General features: G+C 33.0%; 1 protein-coding gene across 1 annotated transcript; it reads right to left on the bottom strand.

Moving 5' to 3' along the window:
- Positions 1-20,446: 20,446 nt before the first annotated feature.
- EAF02_002540 (uncharacterized protein) lies at positions 20,447-22,077 on the bottom strand (the record flags this gene model as incomplete). Its single annotated transcript, XM_038898588.1, has 2 exons — positions 20,447-21,948; positions 22,020-22,077. 2 exons carry the CDS (start codon positions 22,075-22,077, stop codon positions 20,447-20,449), a joined length of 1,560 nt encoding a protein of 519 aa, XP_038762280.1.
- Positions 22,078-22,976: the final 899 nt, after the last annotated feature.

The following is a 22,976-nucleotide window of genomic DNA, read 5'->3' as shown; positions in this document are numbered from 1 at the left end:
AGAAAAGTGGTATGTAAAAAATACACACACCCATTATCTACTCATAAGCCAACCGGGAATTGTAATTACTCAATACAATACACAGAATGCCACAAGCCCTTCCCAGCAAACTATAATAACTACTCTATCAAGTCTTAGTGGGTAAACAGTAAGACAGTATACCCAAATCGAAAGCAGATCCAAATCATTTAATAAGTAGGAGAAATCAATATTACTATTGTCTCAGTATTAGTAGTAATAGTTCAAATATTAATAATAATGTAAGGAAGGAAAAGAAAATTTAGGATGGATGTAATCTTTTAACACAAAGATAACAGCAATTCGGAAAGTAATATTGAAAAAGAGTAAGCAAATAATATTTCTAAAAGCTTAACAGATAAAAAGCAAAATGTACAAGGTTAACAAATCACTTATAATAGGGCAGTAAAAATCAATAAGAATCTCAATCTTAAAGCTCTGAATAATCAGGCTATAACTGGGGGATATAATATAACAATGGAAGATTTATATAAATAGATCGAATCCACTATCTATTGCCTGAATAAATATATGAAAAAGCCTCGCATTGTATGTAGCAGTATTGCAATAAGTATTTAAGAAAAAGATCGATGTAATATGTATACAAGAGCTCTGGGTATCCAATATATATACTCAAATATATAACAAATACTAATACCTATCCCCAATAACCTTCTGGAGGGTGAGCAGAATGTACGAGGAAGGGCAGGGATGCTTACAAGTAATGATATATATTAAAACTAAGACTAGATTACAAGTATTATAATTAGTAGAAAAGAAGTATAGAAACTATATATAACTTTCTATAAACAGAATTAAACTATTAAATCTATATAGGAAACCGAATACCTTGGGAGTCCTGAAGATGATCCTTGATCTGATATCAACTGGGGATATAATCATTGGGGGAGACTTCAATGCTCACCACATACTATTCGAGTCAAATATGAATACAGTGTATAGTAGTAATCGGCTCATAGAATGATCCAGTGATAGAGGCCTCAAGTTCACGAACATTTTGGGTCAAGCGATATACAAAGCAGGATATGTGATCGATCTAGTCTTTTCCAATATCCTAGGAATATATATAGAAGTAAGGGCTGATATATATTACAAATCTGATTATAATATTCTCCTCATTATTATATAAAAAACAAGCTTAGCATTAAGATCCTAATATATATATTGTATTAGAGAGAAAGATCTATCTTTATTTCAAAAAATAATATTAGTTAATATAATAGGAATCAAATGGGAGGTATAAACAGTAATCACAAGTATAGCCCTAAATCGAGCCATCGAAAATATGCAGAAGGTATTACAATAAATAATCAAAACAACAGAAAAACCGAATCGAAAGATAGGAAAATCAGTCCTTTAGTGAATATCTGATTGTATGATTATTCGAGATATATATCTTCGAAGCCGTATAACCAATAGCAATTACTTTATAGAATATAGGGCATTCTTATTGTGTATATGATAGGCCAAAAGAGGGTATTAAAGGAAATTCCTTAATAAGATAAAATCAAATCGAGATCTGTATAAAGTGATTGGATAGTATAATCTGAGTCCTATATACTATTCTTTACTGATTATAGTAAGCGAATGTATTATTACAATAAATAAAGAAAAGGCCGAGCTGCTATATTCGGAGATTCTACAGCGCTTCAAAGCTATCAACGATTTCCCGGACTCTGGATATAATCAAAAAGGGAAAAAACTATTCTAAGAAGAGCTTATCTCTATAAAGAAAGTGGAATATAATATTATAGAGATCTCGAATATATCCCTGAGGACAGATTGGATCATAGTGAAACTACTAAAGGCTATCTAAACAGAAATAAGCCCAATTCTATATACCATTTTCAATAAGTATTTACAGTTCAATTATTTTCCTATAGTATAGAAGCAAACAGAAATAGTTATACTATCAAAAGTAGGGAAGATAGACTGAACATCCCCATAATTATAACAACCTATCACTCTCCTCTCCTATATTGGGAAGGGCCTTAAAAGGATTATAGCAAGATATCTAGTATGAATAGCCCTAACACAAGAAATACTCAGTCTATAATATTACAGATTTATTTATTTATTTATTTATTTTAATTTACATCCAGGGGGCAAGCTGCAGGGGCTTGCCACGACCTCCCAGAGGGTATTAGGGATGGACTATGCTAGCGGGGGTGCCGGCATAGCCACGCATTCCGTTTTTCTATGGTTGTGATGTAGGTTAGAGAAGAAGCGGTTAGAAGTGCTGTATATGCTTCTGTTATTTATCTTTCACTTATAATGTCGATACTGTTCAATTCATTTTATATTGAATAATTCAGATTTACAACTAACCAGAGGGTTCTATATTGTCAGTTTTATTTGATATAATTTGTATATAACGGTAAAGAAAGAAAAGTGGTTTTAGAGGAAGTGCAACCTCAATTAGTAATATAAAAGTAAGAGATCAAAGAATCTCCGGAAAAACTAAGCATAATTGCTTGAAGTGATTGGTGATCGCTAAAAAGATTACGAAATCTGTTGAGGTTTTTAGAAAAAAAAAGAGATAATCGATTGTATTCTTTATATCTCGTGGGATTAAACTGGGTTTGTTTAGTTAGTTGTCGAATTGAATATGAGAGTGTTGGTAGAGTATTAGGTACTTAGGCTTTTTGTTATATCTGTAGGAGTATTCTGAGATAGCGTTGTTGTACTGAAAATATCAGTAATAGAATGCAAAGTCCTTATATCCAATTCTGAGTGCTATTAGTTACTGAAGAATAGAGCAGGGAAGGGCAAGTTCCTTAGATTCCTTAACTTGATAGCTGAAGTGCTAGCAACAGTATCAGCCGGTAAGGGTAACCTCATTTCGCTTCTATCATTTTTATTCTGCCCCTCGTCTGAGGGTTCTAGCTATTGAGCTTATCCCATTGATAGTAGAGAGCAATAAATTATCGTTTTCGATACGATTGTTGTGAGCACCCAAATCGGCAAGCCGATCGGTCTTCTTGTTTCCAAGAATTCCAGTATATCCAGGCAACTATCGGATTGCTACTTGCCTGTTTTCTATAATCTTATGACAGTGCAAAAACACCCATTGGGATAAGTTAAAGGCATTGCCCTTAATACACTAAATGACTGAGGTGCTGTCGATGTATATAATAATCTACCCGGCTGGCTTTAGTCGGACAGTGTACTCCAAACCTTTTAGAGTACCTATTATCTTGGTATTGAAGATATGTGAGAGCAGGTTGATCGCCTTATAACTGGATGCTACTGGAAATTGTCCCCGATAGATTGCATAGCTGTAGCCGATTATCTTTTATTCTTGGTAGTACTGTTCAATGCCATCCGAGAAGACTGTAATATGACTATCAGGCAAACGGTTCTACCATTGTGTGAATTCAAGTGCAGCTGTTTTTTTCTTTATACCTCCTATAGGATCGTTACAACTCCTTGCAGAGAAGTATAGCAGGGAGAGTATTAGTCTTGGTGCTTTCGGGATTAATCCGACTAATCTGTGGAGGTTGATATTATTCATCTTGTATTGAAATACTTGCACTAAACAAATCACCAGTAAATGGTTTTCATCCACTTTACAGAATTGAAGCACGAATCTTATTCGTATCTGTTCGAGTATTAGCTTGCTGGGCGGTAGTCCAGAGTCTCTCAGGATTGCAATAATTGGAGTCGTGCGTCAAGCGGGTAGAACTCCTTTTGCTATTAGAACGATTACTCGATCAACCTTAGTGATGTGATTGCTCAGCCTTATACTTATCATTATGCTACGAGCAGCTCCCCCCGCCCGGTTTGGCTTTGTTCGGCCTATGTATCATACCTCGGATCCATAGAGGGCAGTGGTAGAAATGAATTATATTATAACTACTTTCTAGATTATATTATAATATAAAGTAGATTCGCTATACCTACAAACGTTTTCCCGGCTCACTTATGATAAAGCTATTAGTACTAAGTTTCTATAGAATCTTCTAACTATATTAAATTATCTATTGCATAATTATCTTTGAAAGTTCCGATCAGGACCAAAACCATTTTTTTACATCTTTATTCCTGTTTGCTCCTTAAGCTTATCTGATATTTTCATTATGCCCTTTACCCTATAGTATCCGATTATAGATCAATATATATATCTATTCTCTTGAGCTATATAAACAGTATCGCTATCGCTGTTATTATATACTATGCCTTACGGCTAATAATCGTTTCACATTACCTTGCTGGATCTTTTTTATATAATAAGATCGATTATATCTTGCAGGCTTGTTATTTCAGACTTCTAATTAAACAACCCTTTTATAGTATTTCCAACCTATTAATCAAAGCTTTGCTTATAAAATCCACTTCCCTAATGTATAATTTGTAGTTGAAAGTAGAGTGTTAGGAGTGCATTACATATATATATTATAGAATTAGTCTCTGCCTGAGATCCTCTATTGTCATAATACCGATCGAGTATTATTGAGTGTAGCTTACTAAAAGCGTTCTTCTTATATCGGAGCTCCTCCGCCATTATACTGTTTTCATGTATTCAGAGATAAAGTACTAAAAACATCCCTCCTCTTACTCTATATATACTTCTGCCAGCCTTAGTAGATATTATTCTAATTTTTATATATTTCCTATTACTCTTTTTACTATTTATAAATATCCGATTTTGTATATTCACAGATTGTATATATTATTGGATTATAAAAACTCTACACGCTAGCGCTCTAGAGGTGTTCTATCGATTTTCATTCATCAAATTAAAAATATCGGCTCTATTTCTAATACAGGCTTTAATCAGATTTAGCTATATTATAGAAACTTCATTATTTGTTATTTCAAGGGCTAGTTTTGTTTTGCAAACATTCTATTACAATATACTTTGGTTCTACTCTCTATACAGATTTATAAAAACATAGTTCCACATCAATCCCACTCTCATCTCCTTTTTACTATCAAATAATTTTCATTTCCGTTTTACTGGTAGTTCTTTATTTCAAGCATCTTTGCGATCATTCTTTGGTGATCAGCTGCGTGTACCTTCGTTTTCAGTATGGTTTCCGATTAATATACAACCACCACCCAGCTCCAGCTAACTCTACTTAGCTCTCCGATCGCACGATCGAAGGTTTGTAGGATACACCACGTACAGGTGAGAGTCATCGTATCCCTATAATATTACAGAGCCCTTCTGAAACGATCAGCTATAGACTTGATAGTATTATTTGTTCACAATATAGAAATAGTGTTCAACAAAGATTACAAAATCATAATAATTATACTGAATATACAAAAAGTATTCAATACTCTACTTAAAAAACAGATTTCTGAAACAAATAAGGGATAGGGATTCCTATAGAACCTGATCACTCTAATCAACTTCTTTCTAATTTAAAGGCAACTTAGGATTAGATTTAATAAAACAATAATTAGCTACAATATAATAGAATACAATACTTTACAAGGCTTATCCCTTTCGTCAATTCTGTATATACTTTATCTTGTAAAGTTATTCTAACAAGATTCTAAACTTCGATTTGAGTATACAAATAATATCTATCTATACCAATTATCGATAAGTATTCAACAAAACATTACAATACTAGCAAGAGATATGAAAAGTATATTCTATTAAAAAGCTAGGAACAAAATAATCTTTGTATCTAAAAAGATGGAGATAATCTATATAATACAGTATAAGCATTCCATCAATCCGATATACGAAATAAATTGCAGCTATACTATCACTTTGATTGCATTAGGATTGACTTTATGATAATTAGGTATATGATTTGATTGCAAGCTTATATTCAAATAGTATATCAAAATACAAATAGTCAAAGACCGGAAATTAGCTTATTATATCAAAAGGCTAACTTGGATTACAATAGACCTATAGCAATATTTCTATAGAAAGCAGTGATTATTTGCTTATACCTAGCTCTATTCTATAGGACAAAGATATGGTATATAGAATAAACAAAAACCACTAAATAGTATTGAGACAGGATATCAGTAGTAATAAATATCTAATTAGGAGGAGCGATTCTAGTTATCAATAAGGTTCTACGAATAGCGATTAGAGGAGTCCTCCTAGTTTGGTGAACAATCCTGAATATAGTGATGATAAGGGATAGCGCTCTCCTATTAATAGAAGTAGTATTAAAACAGATAAAATAGAAAGCAGCTCTTTATATTTAAACTATTAATCCAAAATACCCTCTTTATCACCGAGGATAAGAGTTATCTACTTCTCTAACAACAGGGAAGGCTAATTGCAGCCAGTTAGAACAAAGGTTTAGATAATCAGTTAGTGTTTTTCTCGAATCAAGGAGACAACTTTAGTAGGGTCTCATTATATATTAGAATATCAAATAGATTTTATTAGAGGTCTTACGAAAAAGGTAATAGTAGAGCAATTTCAAGAATGGTAGAACAAATGTACATATAATTAGATTACTATATTCTTTAATGAATTGAAACAGATTGATAAGGATAATAGACAAGTAGGATATGGATATATTATATATAGAGGATAGACAATAATATATAAAGGAAACAATAAATTGTATCACAACTCTCATGTATTCGATGCGGAAGCGATTGGGGTATACCGAGGCCTCCAAGTAGCGATCAGAAATATTATTGGTATAAAACGGATGGAAATCTGTATGTACATCGATAATACATTGGTGATATGGGGAATGAAAGGCATAGCCTTTACCATATTGTAATGAGCTTTCCTTAAATACTACAAACTAATACAAATACACCTAATCCAGATCAAATGGTCGCCAGGCTATACAGGGATTGAGGGGAATGAGCGAGTAGATATACTTGCTGATAAAGGGATAAGAAAATCAGTCTCAGGATATACAAACTGATCTATAACAAGTAATATCCGCTTTATAGTAAAAACCGTTATGGAATTGATAATACAAGTATAATAAATCAAATAGATATTAATGCTCTCCAAATAATATCAAAAATAGAATTCAAAAAGCATAAACAAATACTTTAAGGAATTAGAACTCTTACAAGCAATTCTCTATTGTATACTAGCAATCTGCTTAGTATATAGCGATTTCGAAAGTTATTATTGATGATTTAAATATAAAAAAGCAACAATCCATTGCTTATATAGAGTATTCAAATCCCTTGAGCATATTGTGTATTGCTATAAAATCCTTGCAACCTATAAAACCTGGCCTCCAGATATCAAATCTAAATATTCATTCTATAATCAAGCAGCTCAAAAACGATTATTGAAACAGCTAATATATACATCAGCCAAATTCGCTAAATTTATTATTATAATAAACTTTTATAAAAGTATATGCTCTAAAATATTATCAGAAGAATAAAAGGAGAAAAGGAAAGGGATTGATTGATCCAGGCGAATATAAGTAGAGAGTAGAAGGGGATAAATCTAGAAAAGTTATATAGAAAAAAATTGAAGTATGTGGTATATTATATTGTAATAGAATGTATACAAAAGCTATCCTTATAGGATAAAGCAGCTTTCAAACAAATACTATATAGGAGATCGGAAAGCATGTATGGAAGTGTTCAGAGGATCGGAGATAAAGGTGTAAGTGTGCTAGCTATTGTTTAGGAGGCTACTAAGGGTATTGAGACCCCATCCCTAGGAAAGGGGGATCATGTAAATTAGAAGATCATCCCGCAATTAGCCCAACCGTAATGCCCCCTGGGAGGCTCGCCTATACGGCCCGGTTGAAAATTACTAATAATAATAATAATAATAATATAATGAGCGGATATTGTTTCCCAGTATTTGTTTTTACTTTTTTAATAAGATTATAATCAATATTGTAAATCAAAAAGTTATTTGTTAAGCTTATTAGGCCTAGCCATCCTATATAGTCTTAGACTGAAGGTAGACATAAATTCAATCAATTAATCAATTAATCAGTCTTATCTAAAGAGGATTGTGTCACGGCGCCAACTACATGATCTGTAGTTGCCTTCGTGCCTCAGGCACAGCATACTAGCGCGCCCTACTTCCTATAAGTAGGGCTTCACTCTTCCATAGCTCTTCTACCCTTATGGTACAATATAAGTCTTTACCCGTACCTTGACAGATTGATTGATTGATTGATTTTATTAATTTCCATCTTCAATCCAAGACTATATAAGATAGCTAGGCCTTAAGGGTCTAACAGATAACTTTTTAATTTATAATATTGAATATAATCTAATTGGAGAAGTGAAAACAAATACTAGGGAATAATGTTTGTTTATTATATATATTGTATATAATAAAAAAAATTTGAAAATCAAGAAATTGTAAGGAGGTCAAATTCCTTTTTTATTTCCTTAATTGCTTTTTCTTTATTTTCTTTTTCTCTCTTCTTTTCACTATTATTCCTTCCTTTATTACTTCTTGTTCAAGAGTTCTTACTAAATACTATGCCCTTATAGCGATTTTAGTAATATTAATAAATTTAATAATTAATCCAATATCTATTTTTATATGTAATAGGAATTATATAGTGTTTTTGAATAATAATATCTTTTTAAAGATCTCTTTTCTTTTTGTTTTATATATCGAACAGTTAATAAGAAGATATTGAGATATCTCGATATTATTATATCTGTATTTATTATTAGTAAGTTTGAAGTGATATAAATAAGATTTGATATATCTATAATCTAATTTGAATTAAAAGAATATACTAATAATATTTCAAGTAGTTTTGCTTGATAGCTTGATTTTCGAGCCAATTTTTCATGGAAATAGTTTTGAGTAAGTTGATAGGGATTAATTTGATTTGAATTTATATTGGTTGAAAGTGTTAAGTTATTGATCTAAAGCATATTCTTTGATAATTATATCTAGTAATTTAAAGCTTATTTTGTTTGAGATGGGTTATATTGTAGTTGCTTTTTTTGCTAGTTTATTTGCTAATTCATTTTCTTTAACTAAGATATATCCTGGGATCTAATTTAAAGATATTTCAGTTCTTTTAGCTTTGATAACTTCTATTACTTTGATTACTCTTATTTGATATGCTTGTTTTGAGTGATTTAAAGGTGTCTTTAAATAGTATAAACCTATTTGATTGTTTAAGTAGATTTTGAATTTTTGATTAGTATAAGCAATTGAGCTAGTATATTTGATAGCTCTTGTAATTCCACAAAGCTCTTTATTATATACTAATTGATTAATATTAATATTGCTTCGCTTTTGATATAAAATTCGATTATTTGACTGTATAGCTATTATATCTACCCCAATATCTACTTCCTTTCGATGGAGGAGGTATCAGTGTAAATATAAGTGGTATTCTTATCCCTGTAATTGAAAACAATATTGTGAAGAGTAACAACATTTTCTTTTAACGAATTGCTGATGTTAACTCTAAAAGGAATTTCTCTTTCCCATAGGGGGAAATTAAAATGAATGATCTTTTCGAGTAAGAAAAGGTTGAAATCCTTATTTATCGATTCTCTGATTCTATTCAATTAAGTGGGCTTATATTGTTTTCTTAGAAGAAATAGAGATCGCTTCCAAATTAGTTTGATGTTGAGCTAGTATACCTTTTTCGATATTGATTGGGTGGTTTGGTGCTAGTTTGGCTAGACGGAATGCGTATTGTCTAATATTTGAATCTAATCGAATTTTTGCAGGCTTTATACCTGCTTCTACTTCCATTGGAAGGATTGAAGCAGTTTTGAATACTCCTAATATCTTTCGAAAAGCTAGGTTTTGAAGTGATTATATTATATTCTTAAAATGAGTTTGACCTCTTTATCAAATCATTAATCCGTAATCGGTTATACTAATCACATATGCTATATATAGCTATCTGAGAGCTTTAGGACTAAGACCCTTTTCGATATTAGCTAATCGAGCCATTCGGTAGAAGGCTCCTTTCACTTGTGTGATCCGAATATTAATATATTGATTGAATTTGAGGCTTGAATCGAACCATATTCCTAATCATCTAATTAGAGATTGAAGTATAATTATTTCCGAATTAGATAATGTGATTGGATAGTTTTTTGTTAATCTGGATGATGAAAAATATATTAGTTTTGTTTTGCTAAATCGAATTGAATAGTATTCCTTGAACTGAGTTTGTAGATTTGTTTTATAGTTCTTTTTAGCAATTTGATATTCTTTTTTTATATAAATGAATTTGTCACGGGATCACTTCTGGGAGTATTCAGAAGCTTTACCGCTGAGCTAAACGCTTAAAAGACTAGGAGGTAGAACTGGAAGTTCTACCTTACTCTCACATATATAGCAGGACAGGACAGGACAGAAAGGGCTTAGTGTCACCCCGTGACATTACCCCCCTCCTTAAGGTATGGTCTTTATATCATTATCTACTAGGAGGTTTCAGGATTCTGGATTTTAATACCTTAGGCATTCAGACAGGCAGACAGGATCTATATATGCTAGCCCCCAAACCAATGAAGGCTTATAAGCTATAAATGGGCCCCTCACATAGTTCCATTTATAATCAAGGATAGTTCTACCTAATATTACAGGATCACTTCTAGAAGTATTCAAAAGCTTTACCGCTAAGCTAAATGCTCAAAAAACTAGGAGGTAGAACTGGAAGTTCTACCTTACTCTCACATATATAGCAGGATAGGACAGGACAGAAAGGGCTTAGTGTCACCCCGTGACAGAATTAATAATTAGGGCAATATCATTAATATAGGAAAGAAATTTGATCGAATTGGATAGAAAGAGGTTCCTAATGTATATAAGGAAGAGAATTGGAGAAATTGGACTACCTTGTGGTATTCCGGTCGAAATTGATTTGAAAGATTCGATTTGATTATTAAAAGATAATTTTAATTATTTTTATTAAAGAAATAAAGCTATCCAGATTATAAAGTTTATAGACAGTTTTAGTTTCTTACAAATCTCTAATAATCGATTTTTCAAAATATAATCAAAGGCTCTCTTTATATCTATAAATAATATTGAGATCTTCTTATTAGCCTATTTGTTTCTTTCGATTTCCATAATCAATAAAAGTGCAGTATTGATTACTGATTTCTTTGGTAGCCTTCTATTTGACTCTTGTATAGAAAATAAATAGTTTCTACTAAATATCCTAATCGTTAAGCTAAAATCCTTTCACTTATTTTTCTAAAGCAATTTAGTAATACAATAATTTCATATACTTTTAAAGCTGAATAATCTGGTTTTGAGGCTTTCTTTAAAATAGTCTTAATGGCTTGTTTTCAGTATTAAGAATAATATTCTAGATTAATAAGTTTATTAAAAAAAACAAAAAAGATTTATAGGATTGCTTTATAAACCTTTATATAATCTTTTGAATAATTCTATCTAAACTAGAGATCTTTTCTTATATCTTTGCTGAACAGGTATTGCTTAGTTCGATTTGAAAAAGGTTAGGCCATTCCTATTTTTTGGATTATTTATACCCTTCCTATTATGGTTTTGAAGTAATAGAAAAGGATGGAAATAGAGTTAATCTAAAAGCAAAGCATTTTTCTTCAAAAGAGCTTTCTATTATAATATCCAGTATCCTTTGATTTTGGAAATCTTTAGTATAGGTCATTGCTTTGAAAATTGTCTATATATTCTTCTTTTCTAGAAATTTATTTCAATGATTCTTTTTTGCTGTTTTAATAATTTGAAAATATTTGTTTTTGATGATTCGATATTCTTCCTTAAAATTAGGGTTCTCTCGATTTGATTCAATTGATTGTTTTGCTTTTCCTAACTCTTTCGAAAAATCTTTCAATTCGGATATTTATTATAGTTTAGTCTTTTTGATTGAAATAACTTTGAGTATATATTTTTCTATTGCTTTTTGAATAATCTTAATAAGTTCGCTTACTACTTGATCTAAAATTGAATAGCAATTATCTTTATCTTTTAGAAAGTTTAATAAGTCCTCTTCCATAAAAGTTATTGAATCTAAAATTAAAAAAATAGGGGAATACAGGGATTCCAATTTTAATATTAATTCAAATTTTTTCTAGTTGGCCAGCTTTGTATTGAATCTGATTGCTGATTCTGAATTAAAGATGTTTAAATCTTCTTTTCCTTTCAATTCGAATAGTATTCCTGTATAATCGGATTCTGTATCTGAAAGAGTTTGTTAGTTGTAAATTTAGAAGAGATTCTTTCTGACACTAATATTAAATCAAGAATACTTGGATTAAGGAGATTAATTCGATAAAAAATGCTAATTCCAGGTTTATTCAGAAAATGAGATTCTGATCTTCAAACCATTTGGTTAATCAATCAGCATTTTCGCTTTTCTTCGAAAAGGAATCCTATCAGAAATAATAAACATTGAAATCGTTTAATAGAATAGTTTTTTATAAAATAAATAAATTATATAGATATCTTTCAATTATAAAACCTTTCTCTTTAATTTGATTAGTTTCGTTATATATATTAATGATTTAAAAGATTTTATTTTCATTTTGGTAATTAAAGATCTGTATATCAGGATCTATTGGAGAATTAGAAGTTAGATTGATTATAGCCTGAAGTATTTTTGAAGTGTAAAATAGTATATAGGATTGAAAATTAGAATCGAATCTTGATAATATTGTATGAAATTGGAGTGTATAATAGATCTTGAAGTTGAATAATCGATTTCATTTTTAATAATCCAAGGTTTTTGAATCATAATAAGGTTGATATTAAGCTTTATTGCAAGCTATAGAATGTTCTCTATAGCTTGTGAGTTTCTATTAAGATTTATTTAAAGGATTCAAATATTAATATAGCTCATATATTAGTGTTATTTGCTTTTTGTTAAATTGCTTAATAGATTTCACAGATTTTTGAATTTGCTGTGTGATTTCCTTAACAGTTCGAGTATTGAGCAGTGAGATATTGATAGAATTTTCCTTTGATATTATATATTATATATAAATATACTAATATTATATATTGGGTACAACTGGACCACTTGATCCTGGCCCATCGTGCCTCCCCACCGTCAGCAACTCTCGCTCTGTTCTACGTGCCAAATGTCGGCACTCAGAGAGTAAGTAATAGAATACGAAAAGAGACCTGATCTCCGAAACATACAATGCATAGAAGCCGGCATATAACATCTCGAAGCCGAGAAGCCTCAAACTTTCCCGCGGAGTATTATACAGACTTATAGCGATGCGGACTGGATACGGTGATTTTACAGCCTATCACACCAAATTCAACCACAAAAATAGTAAAAATATTTGTATATATGGGATTGAGAAAAGCCTATTACACTTCTTTCGATGTCCAATCAATAATCAGATGCATGGCAACTGGCCACTTACATCAAACCGATTATGATCCGAATGGGACGCGATAGCATATATCAACCGCATCCTGCAATCACAATACAGCTTTACTGACTTTTTTATTAGATCTAGATTTTATACTAGAATATGCCCAAACCACATATAATCACACAGATATCAACCTGCTCCAGTACCCCAAGGACGAGCTCTCTACCCCAATCAATCTAAAACCCGCACCGACCAGCTATAAACGCCCTGAGCACTCTTCCGATCGATAACAATCAACCCGATCATCTGCCGACACCTGGACGACATACAAAACAAGGCCTTCTAGAACAGAACCACAAACCCTTAGACAGAACAGCCACAGGATTGCCATGAGCAGTACTGAGCGGGGAAACACCAGAGGCAACAAGCCCCTGATTAGCTAACATTATACTACTATGAGCGGCTGGAATATTAGCGGCCCATAGGCCCGCTCCTTAGTACATCTAGAATACCCCTTGGGAGGTCAGATATTAGATGTTAATCACTATAAATAAATAAAATAAATAATATTATATATTTGTTTCCATAGAGTTTACAGAAGGGATCCTTTTTATAATGTATATCCTGATATTCAAATCCTTAGTATTTTAGATATTATATAATTGGTTTGGATTTGTAGAACTTTTCTATTCTTATACTAATACCAGCAATATATAATCATTTTCGAATAGCTAGTTTTGCTTTTGATTTTATTACAAAAGCAATTACTATAACTCCTTTCTATTAATAAGCTCTTTTTGATAATAGTATAAGCCAAAAAGAGGTTTCTATAGACTTGAAATCTAGATTGAAGGTTTTGATTTCCTTTAAAATGAAATCCATTCTTTTTGATCCTGAAAATTCTTTTATTAAGATTTTGTGAATAATAACTTTATGCCATTCTTAATCCTTTTGAATTCTTTTGAATTTGATAAGATTATTCCAGATTGTCTTCTTTTCTATTAGAAGTTGCATGCTAGCGATCCGCTCAGCACACGGCGATTTCGAAAGCTATTACCGACGATTTAAACACAAGGAAGCAACGATCCATGGAAAACTACTAAGGGTATTGAGACCCCACTCTTAGAAGAGGGGGATCATGTAAATTAGAGAGTATCCCGCAGTTAGCCCAACTGTAATGCCCCCTGGGAGGTTCGCCTATACGGCCCGGTTGAAAATTACTAATAATAATAATAATAATAATTCTATTAGAAGTTATAATATAAAAAGAATGTTTATAATAATTATTATATTACTATTCAGAAATAGAATTACTATTATTACAATCAGATCTTTGATTCCAGTTTTCTAAAATACTTTGTTTATTTGGTTTTATATTGATATAGATAAAAAGGAGATAATATTCGTAATTTCTAGTTTGATTAGAATTAGGCGTTTTTGAGTAATTTCAATCTTTTTGTTTATTGAAATAGGCTTAATAGCTTTTCCTTTACTAATTAAATTCTATTCTTTTTCTTTTACTATAATTGCAAAAGTTGATTTAGTTGGTATTATAATAATTAGGATTGGGTTTTTGGTTAATGTTTTAGCTTGAGATTCGATTTTCTGTATAGTTGATTCGAAATGAGTAATTTGGAATGTAATAATATTGGAGGCTATAATGAACTTTCCTTTTTCGGTATATTCTCTAAAGATCTCTAAAAGATCTAATAGCTTCGATTACTTATTATATGATTAAAAAAGAGTTAAAGCTAGTATTATAAAATCTCTTATTTTTAGAATCACTTTTTTTGATATAATTATCTTATTTTGTATTCTAGATTGTTTATTCTAATTGCTAAGGGGTATTGTAGGATATCATTTCTTATTCTAATTGAATATATAGATAGTATTGGTTGTATCTTGAGTAATAAAGGGGTTACTAAGTAGATTGAATTCTTCAACTCTTCTTCCAAAACTGATTGGCTGATTGATTGGTAGAATAGAGCTAGAGATTTCGAATTAAGGATTTTCAAAAAGCAAAGAAAGGCTTGAAGGTATTAAAGTATCTAGAACAATAATAGAATAAGTATTTGATATAATAAAGGCTTCAGAAGAAGCCTTTATTATAGCTATATTCCTAAGTATTAATAGATTATTGAGATAATTCATATTGAGGATCTTATTCTTATTTTGATAATTTGAGATAAAAATTTTATACGAATTTTCATATATATTTTGTGTTTGGAATACCGACAACAGTATCACAACAACTACTAATCAGAATTACTTAGAGACAATTGTAATCAATTTGGTTTAATAACTATAATCTAAATCGATTGCGAAAGGGTCGTATTTCGAAGAAAAAGTTTCCTTCGAAATTTGTTGTATGGTATAAACGCTTCAATTATCTCAGCCCTGACAAAATTAGAAATCTATACAAAATTATTATATTCCAAAGACCTATCAAGGTTTCTTCAATTCTTGATATCTATAAAGTGTGTGCTCTTACAAAGACGACTAATAGAATCCCAAGTCAATTAAATGCACAAAAATCCAAAAGATTGGAATTGATTCATTTTGATATTGCTGGTCCTTTCTCAAAGTTTATTTGAGGATATAGATACTTTCTCCTCATTATCGATAGCGTTATAAGGGTAAATTGGATTATTCTATTGAAATAGAAAAGCGATGTAATATCCTTGTTAAAAGCCTAAAAGCAAGAAATTAAATTTGCTATAGGTATAGCTGTAATTACTGCCAGAATCGATAATGTATCAGAACTTCTTCAAGCTATACAGGAATGGAAGATTGGTGTGTGATTAGAGGTTATAATGGTTGTATTGTCTTACTAAAATAGTTTAGCCGAATATAATATACACATTATAGAAATTGATATAAAAACAATATTGAAAGAAGCTTATTTATTATTAAAGTTTTGGAATAAAGCTGTAAAGTATAATATATATATTCGAAATTGCATTAACATTGGCCTAGATATAAATAAAATCAATCGAAGCTTATTCGAAGTATTTATAGATATATTACTAGATATTAATATATATAAGGTTTAGGGGAGTTGATATTATGCTTATATCAATCCCAAAATTATCCCAAAAGAACAAAGGCATAATAAACTTCGCAATACAACAAGGATTGGAATATTTCTGGAATATTCAAAAGATACTATCAAGCATATAAAGGTTTATTCATCAGAGCTGGATTATACTTACTGCTCTTATTGTATTATAATTAATGAAAGCTATAAAGGAGAGGATCTGGATCTCAAACTTAGAAACTGTACAGTCGGATCACAAGGTACCAAGAATATAGAACCTGATCGCAGGTCTTACGGCAGACCTAAGAATGCTCCTGAATCATTATTTATTCTAGTTGATTTATTAATATCACCAAATGCAATAATCACAGACTCGATAGAGGTGCACTTGCCAATACCAAAACGAATAAAGATCGAAATACTATGCTTTGATGAAGATGAATATGGAAATATTCAATAAGTAACTGATGATTTAACAAGATTGGAGATGGAAAACAATAAAGAAAGTAATATTATTTCATCTGATGTAACTTCATTATTTGATTATACATTACCAAATTCAAGGACATCATCTAAGAATGTAACTTTACTACTTGATTATATACTACCGGTATTTAATACTATACTACCTAATGAAACTTTACCATCTACCACACCTACATTTGCATTCACTTCTACACCACCAAGTTTGAGGTACAATCTTAGGAAGAGAAAGAGAAATGATAACAACAATATGGAAGGTCAAAAAAATTCCAAAATCATTCGGGTTTTGCTTACTTCTTTAAATAAGCCAGCATCAGAATCAATTGAACATGCTATGATTGCTATTCCAAACATTCATCAATTCGAAAAGGAGATGAATAATGAAATTGCTTTAAAGATCTTGACTCTTTTAGCAGATATACCTGCAGAAGCTGATATCGCTTTGCCAGCGATAGAAATACTTGGAATTAAGATATCAAATATATATAAAGAAACAATGGCAAATAAAAAGCATGCGAAAGACTAGCAAGCTGTAATTTAAGAAGAAATAGACTTATTGGTTAAGAATAGTACTTGGGAAAAGTTTATTTTATTATAGGGAAGTAATCTAGTTTCAACGAAATGGGTATTTATTGTTAAGACAAAAGATAATAAAATAGAATGATTCAAGGCTAGATTGATAATTAGAGGATTTAGCTAAGTTTTAGGTAAAGATTATAACGAAATCTTTGCTTCTACAATTCGACTCGATACTCTTTATCTTTTCCTTATAATTATTATAAGAAAGAACCTCAAGTGTTCCCATTTCGATATCAAAAATATATTTATCGAATTATATTTGAAAAAAGAAATCTATTTAGTATTCCCTCAAGATATCTATATTTGTTATGACTATATTTTATATGTATTTTGGAATCTTTATAAACTAAAGTAAGTTGGTAGAGATTAGAGTTTTCTTTTAAAAGGAGAGTTAATTAAGATAGGTTTTGTATAAAGCCTTACAGATTCGTATTTATATACCAATCATTTGCAACAGTTAATTCTTTTAATATATGTAGATAATATTGTTATTATTACTATATAAAAACAAAATATTCAATAATTTTATTACAATCTTTCTACTCGATTCAACACCAAAAACCTGGGGGAGATTAGTAAGATCTTAAAAATACATATCATTTATACCAGATTAGAGAGAATATTAATTATGGATTAAGAAAAGTACCTGGATGCAATACTTATCTGATTCGGAATCTCCTATAATTAATATACTCCCAAAAAGATATCAATCTTGGATTATAATCAATTACAATCGATACTTCCGGATAATAAGCTTACTGATATAAATAAATACCAATAAGCAATTGGCAATATAATTTACCTTATGGTTTATACAAGACTGGACATTGCATTTGATCTTGGGAGATTAGTACAGACTATATCTAATCCTATCAAGCACTACAATATTGTATTCAAAAACCTTATAAGATATTTGAGGTCAATTATCAAATAGAAGCTATGTTTTGGGTCTAGGAGAGTTTAATCAGATATTTGCAAAGAATATAATCTCCCATAATGTATTATCAAAGTATATACCAATGTTACAACGGATTAGTAACAGGCTGTAGAAACACTGACTTATAGGCTATAATGGTATTATAGGCCTCAGTGATTCAGCTACAGTATACCGGGGGACACTAGGCACCCAAGGAAAGCCTCAGGCATGTATATAGTATTAGTTATAGGATAATAGGAATCACGGGACAAGTGTCATGTGATCAAAAGCCGATCGACTTATCGATCGACTTGCCGGTCGACTTGTCGGTCGACTTCAGAACGAAGGTCTATATAAGGAATGGGTTTCATTATAATGTAGAGCTTCGTGCTCAAGAACAATCATTAGTTTCATCACTATAGTTACGAGAATTGCAACCAGTTACAACCTTATTGAATTCCTACTTGAAGTTTAGTCTAAACCACCTCGAGAGATCTCTAGCCACTTCCACGTGACCCTAGAGGCAGCTCCCGTAACAACCAACACAAACTGAACAAGCGATAAAACCAATCGAAAAAGTATTTCTAATAGAATAATAATATTTTATAGTGGACCAATTTTATGAGTAAGCAAGAAGCAGATATTTGTAGCTATATCCAGTACAAAAGCCGAATACATTTCCATAGCGATATTCACCAAATAAGAATAATGGGTAGCTCAACTTTTGAGAAACTTAGAACGATTATAATACATCAAAAACAATAGCGGAGTTCAAATGCTTGGAGATAATTAAGGAGTGCTAGTATTAATCAAAAACCTATATCTATACAAGCAATCAAAGTATATTGATATATATCATTACTTTATTCGGAATCTCACAGAAAAACACCTAGTCAATACCAGCTATGTTAATATAAGTGATATGGCTGTAGATGGATTAATAAAATTATATACAAGAATGGTATTCGAGAGATTCAAGAATATACTGGGGCTTCAAAGCTAATTATTGAAGCTAAGAGAGTAAGCTCTTTGGGGGAGTATTGGAAGTTGTGGTATGTGCACTTAAGCTACTGTTTATATATCACTTCCACTTAGTAGTTAGTTTTTACCTTAGTACAATCAATCTATATAGTCAATAATACATGCATTCCACTGGCCTGCTCCTTTATTGTGAACATATATACTTAATATTTAACTTACTTTCAAGGAGATTATATCTTTATATAATATTATAACAATTTAATCGAAATTATCATACTTTAGAATATTCAAGTAAAAGATTAACTTTCTTAGCAAAGTCATTTATAATATAAATATTAAAGTTATATTCCTTACTAATAGTATATTAGTAGAAAAAGAGATTTCTAACAAGTCTATTAATATTATAATAGATAACTTGAACAACGATGATGTCGAGGCTACATTTCCTACTTAAGAAGGAATTTAAGTATAACTACTTTGTAATTTGAACTTACGGCTCCACCCCCTGCACTATACATTGCCCTTGCACGTTTAGAACCTAACGGTTACTAGGTGCTCCAGCTGCACAGGTCGTCTTCAACATTCCAATCTTACGGAGCAGAATACCGACGGTGGCAGCTGCCTATTATCAACACGTTTGCTCTCACGATCCACAAAGTGCAGGGTCTTTCCTTGCCGTCCATTACCCTCGTACTGAACAAGAGTATCTTTTCTGAAGGGCAAGCATTTGTAGGATTGAGTCGAGCAACAACGTTAGAAGGAGTCTTTTTGACGCAGCTGGACTTCGATGCGATCAAGGCCGACCCTGAGGCTATTGCAGAATATAATAGATTGAGAACGGTAGCCTCGCAATTACAAACATAGCTGTATCTCATGGCTTCCCAATGTAGCTTCTCGAGCCGTGATTGAATACATTCACTTGCTGCATTCACCTCTGAAAACAGGGCCTAATTGAGTGATTCACGCATCTTCTGAATGATTCACAACACTTGAGGGGTCAAATTCTACAGGTGCTGAGTGCTATAGCTTCCATTTTTTACGGCTGGTGGATTATTTTTTTCTGGTGGGTCACGAGATCTCGCCTTATGCGGCTAACCTCCAGGCCCAAATTTGCACTGCAACTCCCAGGTCATTGTCGCCGGCTCGTTATTCTATGAAATCAGCTGAAATAACTCGGTACCACCACCTTATTCATTCGCAATGCTTCTAAGTCGATGTTCCAAATTGTTCCTAATAATATTGACATGGTCCTCCCTTATAACGCCCCTTTCAGAGCCGAGACAAAGAGTCATATCTCCTCCTTTTACTGTCGCCATAGCAAGCAAAAGAGGTCCATCATACATTGACGGCATGTTCGCGAAGAACAGCTTGCTAAGGGTTGCCTTGGCAGTGAGATCGCGATCACCACTAGTGCCCTCAACAACCCCCAAATTCGTAAGCAAAAAAGCACTCTGCCTCTTTCCACCAAGTAAGCCAGTGAAATACTTCTGGAAATCGCGGACCAACTTCAGTGCCCCAATATCCTGATCTGCGGGAGAATTTGTAGCCGTTGCTATGTATTGTCTGGTTTCACGCGCGGAATCCCATAGTTGTTCGTCACTTCCTTCTAACCCAGGCGATGAGGGAGAGCAACAAGAAATATACCCCCTTGGCGTTGGGTTCTCGCAAGAAAATATGGGTTTTGCGGCCGAGACATATACGCCAATAGTATCATCAGTGACACCGCTATGCGCTACAGCAAACCTTCTCATTGAAATAGCGATTGGAACCTCAAACCTGCTAGACTTCTCAGTTGCAAAGATTTGCGCCGATTCTCTCGCCAGTAGCACAGTCGTAAGTGCGGTAATGGTCGTTTTCTCTTTTCGACATCTCGTGACTAGCTTCTCTGTTACTTCAGAATCCAGAGAGAATGATTTTATGCGGGCCAGTCGCCGAGGCGGGATGTTCTGCGGGATGAGCGGACCTGTCCATTTTAGACGGTCTGTAGGATACAGAACGGCCAAGAAGAGCCGTCGAAGAAGGAAGGAGATGGATGTAGTTAGGTTGATGGCTTCTTCCATATTTGGCGGTAGGAGCTGCCTAGGCACCTCCAATAGTGTTTCTATAGTTGTAGGATTCACGCATTTCGAGCCAAAGTCTGATAGAGTGGCACTCGCGAGGAGAGAGTTGAGATGTGATTGGAAAGTTTTATGAAAACTGGCGCCTGATAGTCCGTCGCAGATTGCGTGGTGGAAGAAGAAGCCAACTGCCAAATTGATTATGTCTTGGTCTCCCGGTGCAGTAGCTCTGTTGGTTTCATCAGTGAACCCTGGAGAAGCCATGAAGACCCTCCAGAGAGGACCTTTGCCTTCCGCTTCATTCTCAAACCCTCTCTGAAGACCTTCTTCAATGAATGTTTCAATCCCATTCTCTGGATTCACATGGACGAATTGAACGACCTTGCTGAGATTGATTCTTGAGAGATGGATCCATCGAGGGTTTGCTGAAGATTCCCCCTCTATGCTGACAGAGAGGAAAGGATGAGCAAGGATAGTTGAGGCGACGGATTTGTAGATGAGCGCTTTGAAATATGGGAGATTAAGAAGTGATTGTTTAGATAGAGAGGCAGGGAGCTGGTAGATGGCAGTGACAGTGCTGGAGTTGAAAAATTTGAGATTATTGCGAGCAATATAGAAGCGTTCCAAAGTACCTGAGGTTAAAGTAAGCTACAATAAAATACTGCCTTACAGCCGCTTAAAATCAAAAGTGGTTGTCTCTTACCAAGTTCACGAAAGGGGATATCCATCTCAAGTCCTGCGCCAGTGTCCCATGAAGTCATAAATCTCAAAGCGTCTATCTAGACACAAACAGCAAAAATGTCAAGAATCCAGGAATGATCACGTTGACGCAGAAATCCTTTCTTACTTTGTTTTCCCGCTGCGAGTACACCCAACATTCTTATTTTCCTCGTTTCATGACATCAATGAGTGATCGACTCTCCATTCACCGCCGGTTTCCATATTTCATGGTAGCTACGGCGAGTTCCAATTAAGCGAGGGCTCGCCCAGCTAGATAGGCATTAAAATAAACTACACCAAAAGCCCGAAACCTCGTTCGTGCCTGACTAATACTCACTACCTTTGCCCATCGGGTTAGCATCAAGTCTCCGCTAGAAGTTTATTGGATACGATTCTGTAAACTCCTGCAGTTCCAACCATTTCGTCAAGTGGGGTCCCTTGGCACTTCACAGCCCGGTGACCGAGTCATCGACGACAATGATAGGAAGGATCAAACCCAAAGTCACCGAACACTGACTGCAACGACTTTATTGACAATAATTGTTTGGTAGAAGAAATTGTATTCGTTCGTCAAAAGTGGCGTTGTGATGTTTTAGTCGCTGGCAGTATTGTTTCTGATGCCCATGAGGAAGTTATGTTGCGACAGTATTTTACGGTGAAGGGGAAAATAGCAGCAGTATTCGGTATATGACTACTGTGCCGTGGATGCACATCCAGCAGTGATTTTCAGCTTCAACAATGATCTGTTTCACTACTGATGCTGTTACTCGGCGCCGAGGGTAACGCTCCGCAGTCTTCAGCCGGCCGGAAGCCGAACAACCTGGAACGGACTGCCGGAAATGATTTGATTTAGCGATGGCCGCCAAGTCTCCGGCGTAAACAAAGCTTACCAACATACAGGCTGATAGATAGATCCTGAGAGGACAATGAAGGTGATATC

This window comes from Botrytis sinoallii, assembly GCF_014898435.1.
Source record: "Botrytis sinoallii strain Bc 23 chromosome Unknown BSIN_003, whole genome shotgun sequence".
In the NCBI taxonomy this organism is placed as follows: Eukaryota; Fungi; Ascomycota; class Leotiomycetes; order Helotiales; family Sclerotiniaceae; genus Botrytis; species Botrytis sinoallii.
This window is presented reverse-complemented; position numbering and strand designations above follow the sequence as displayed.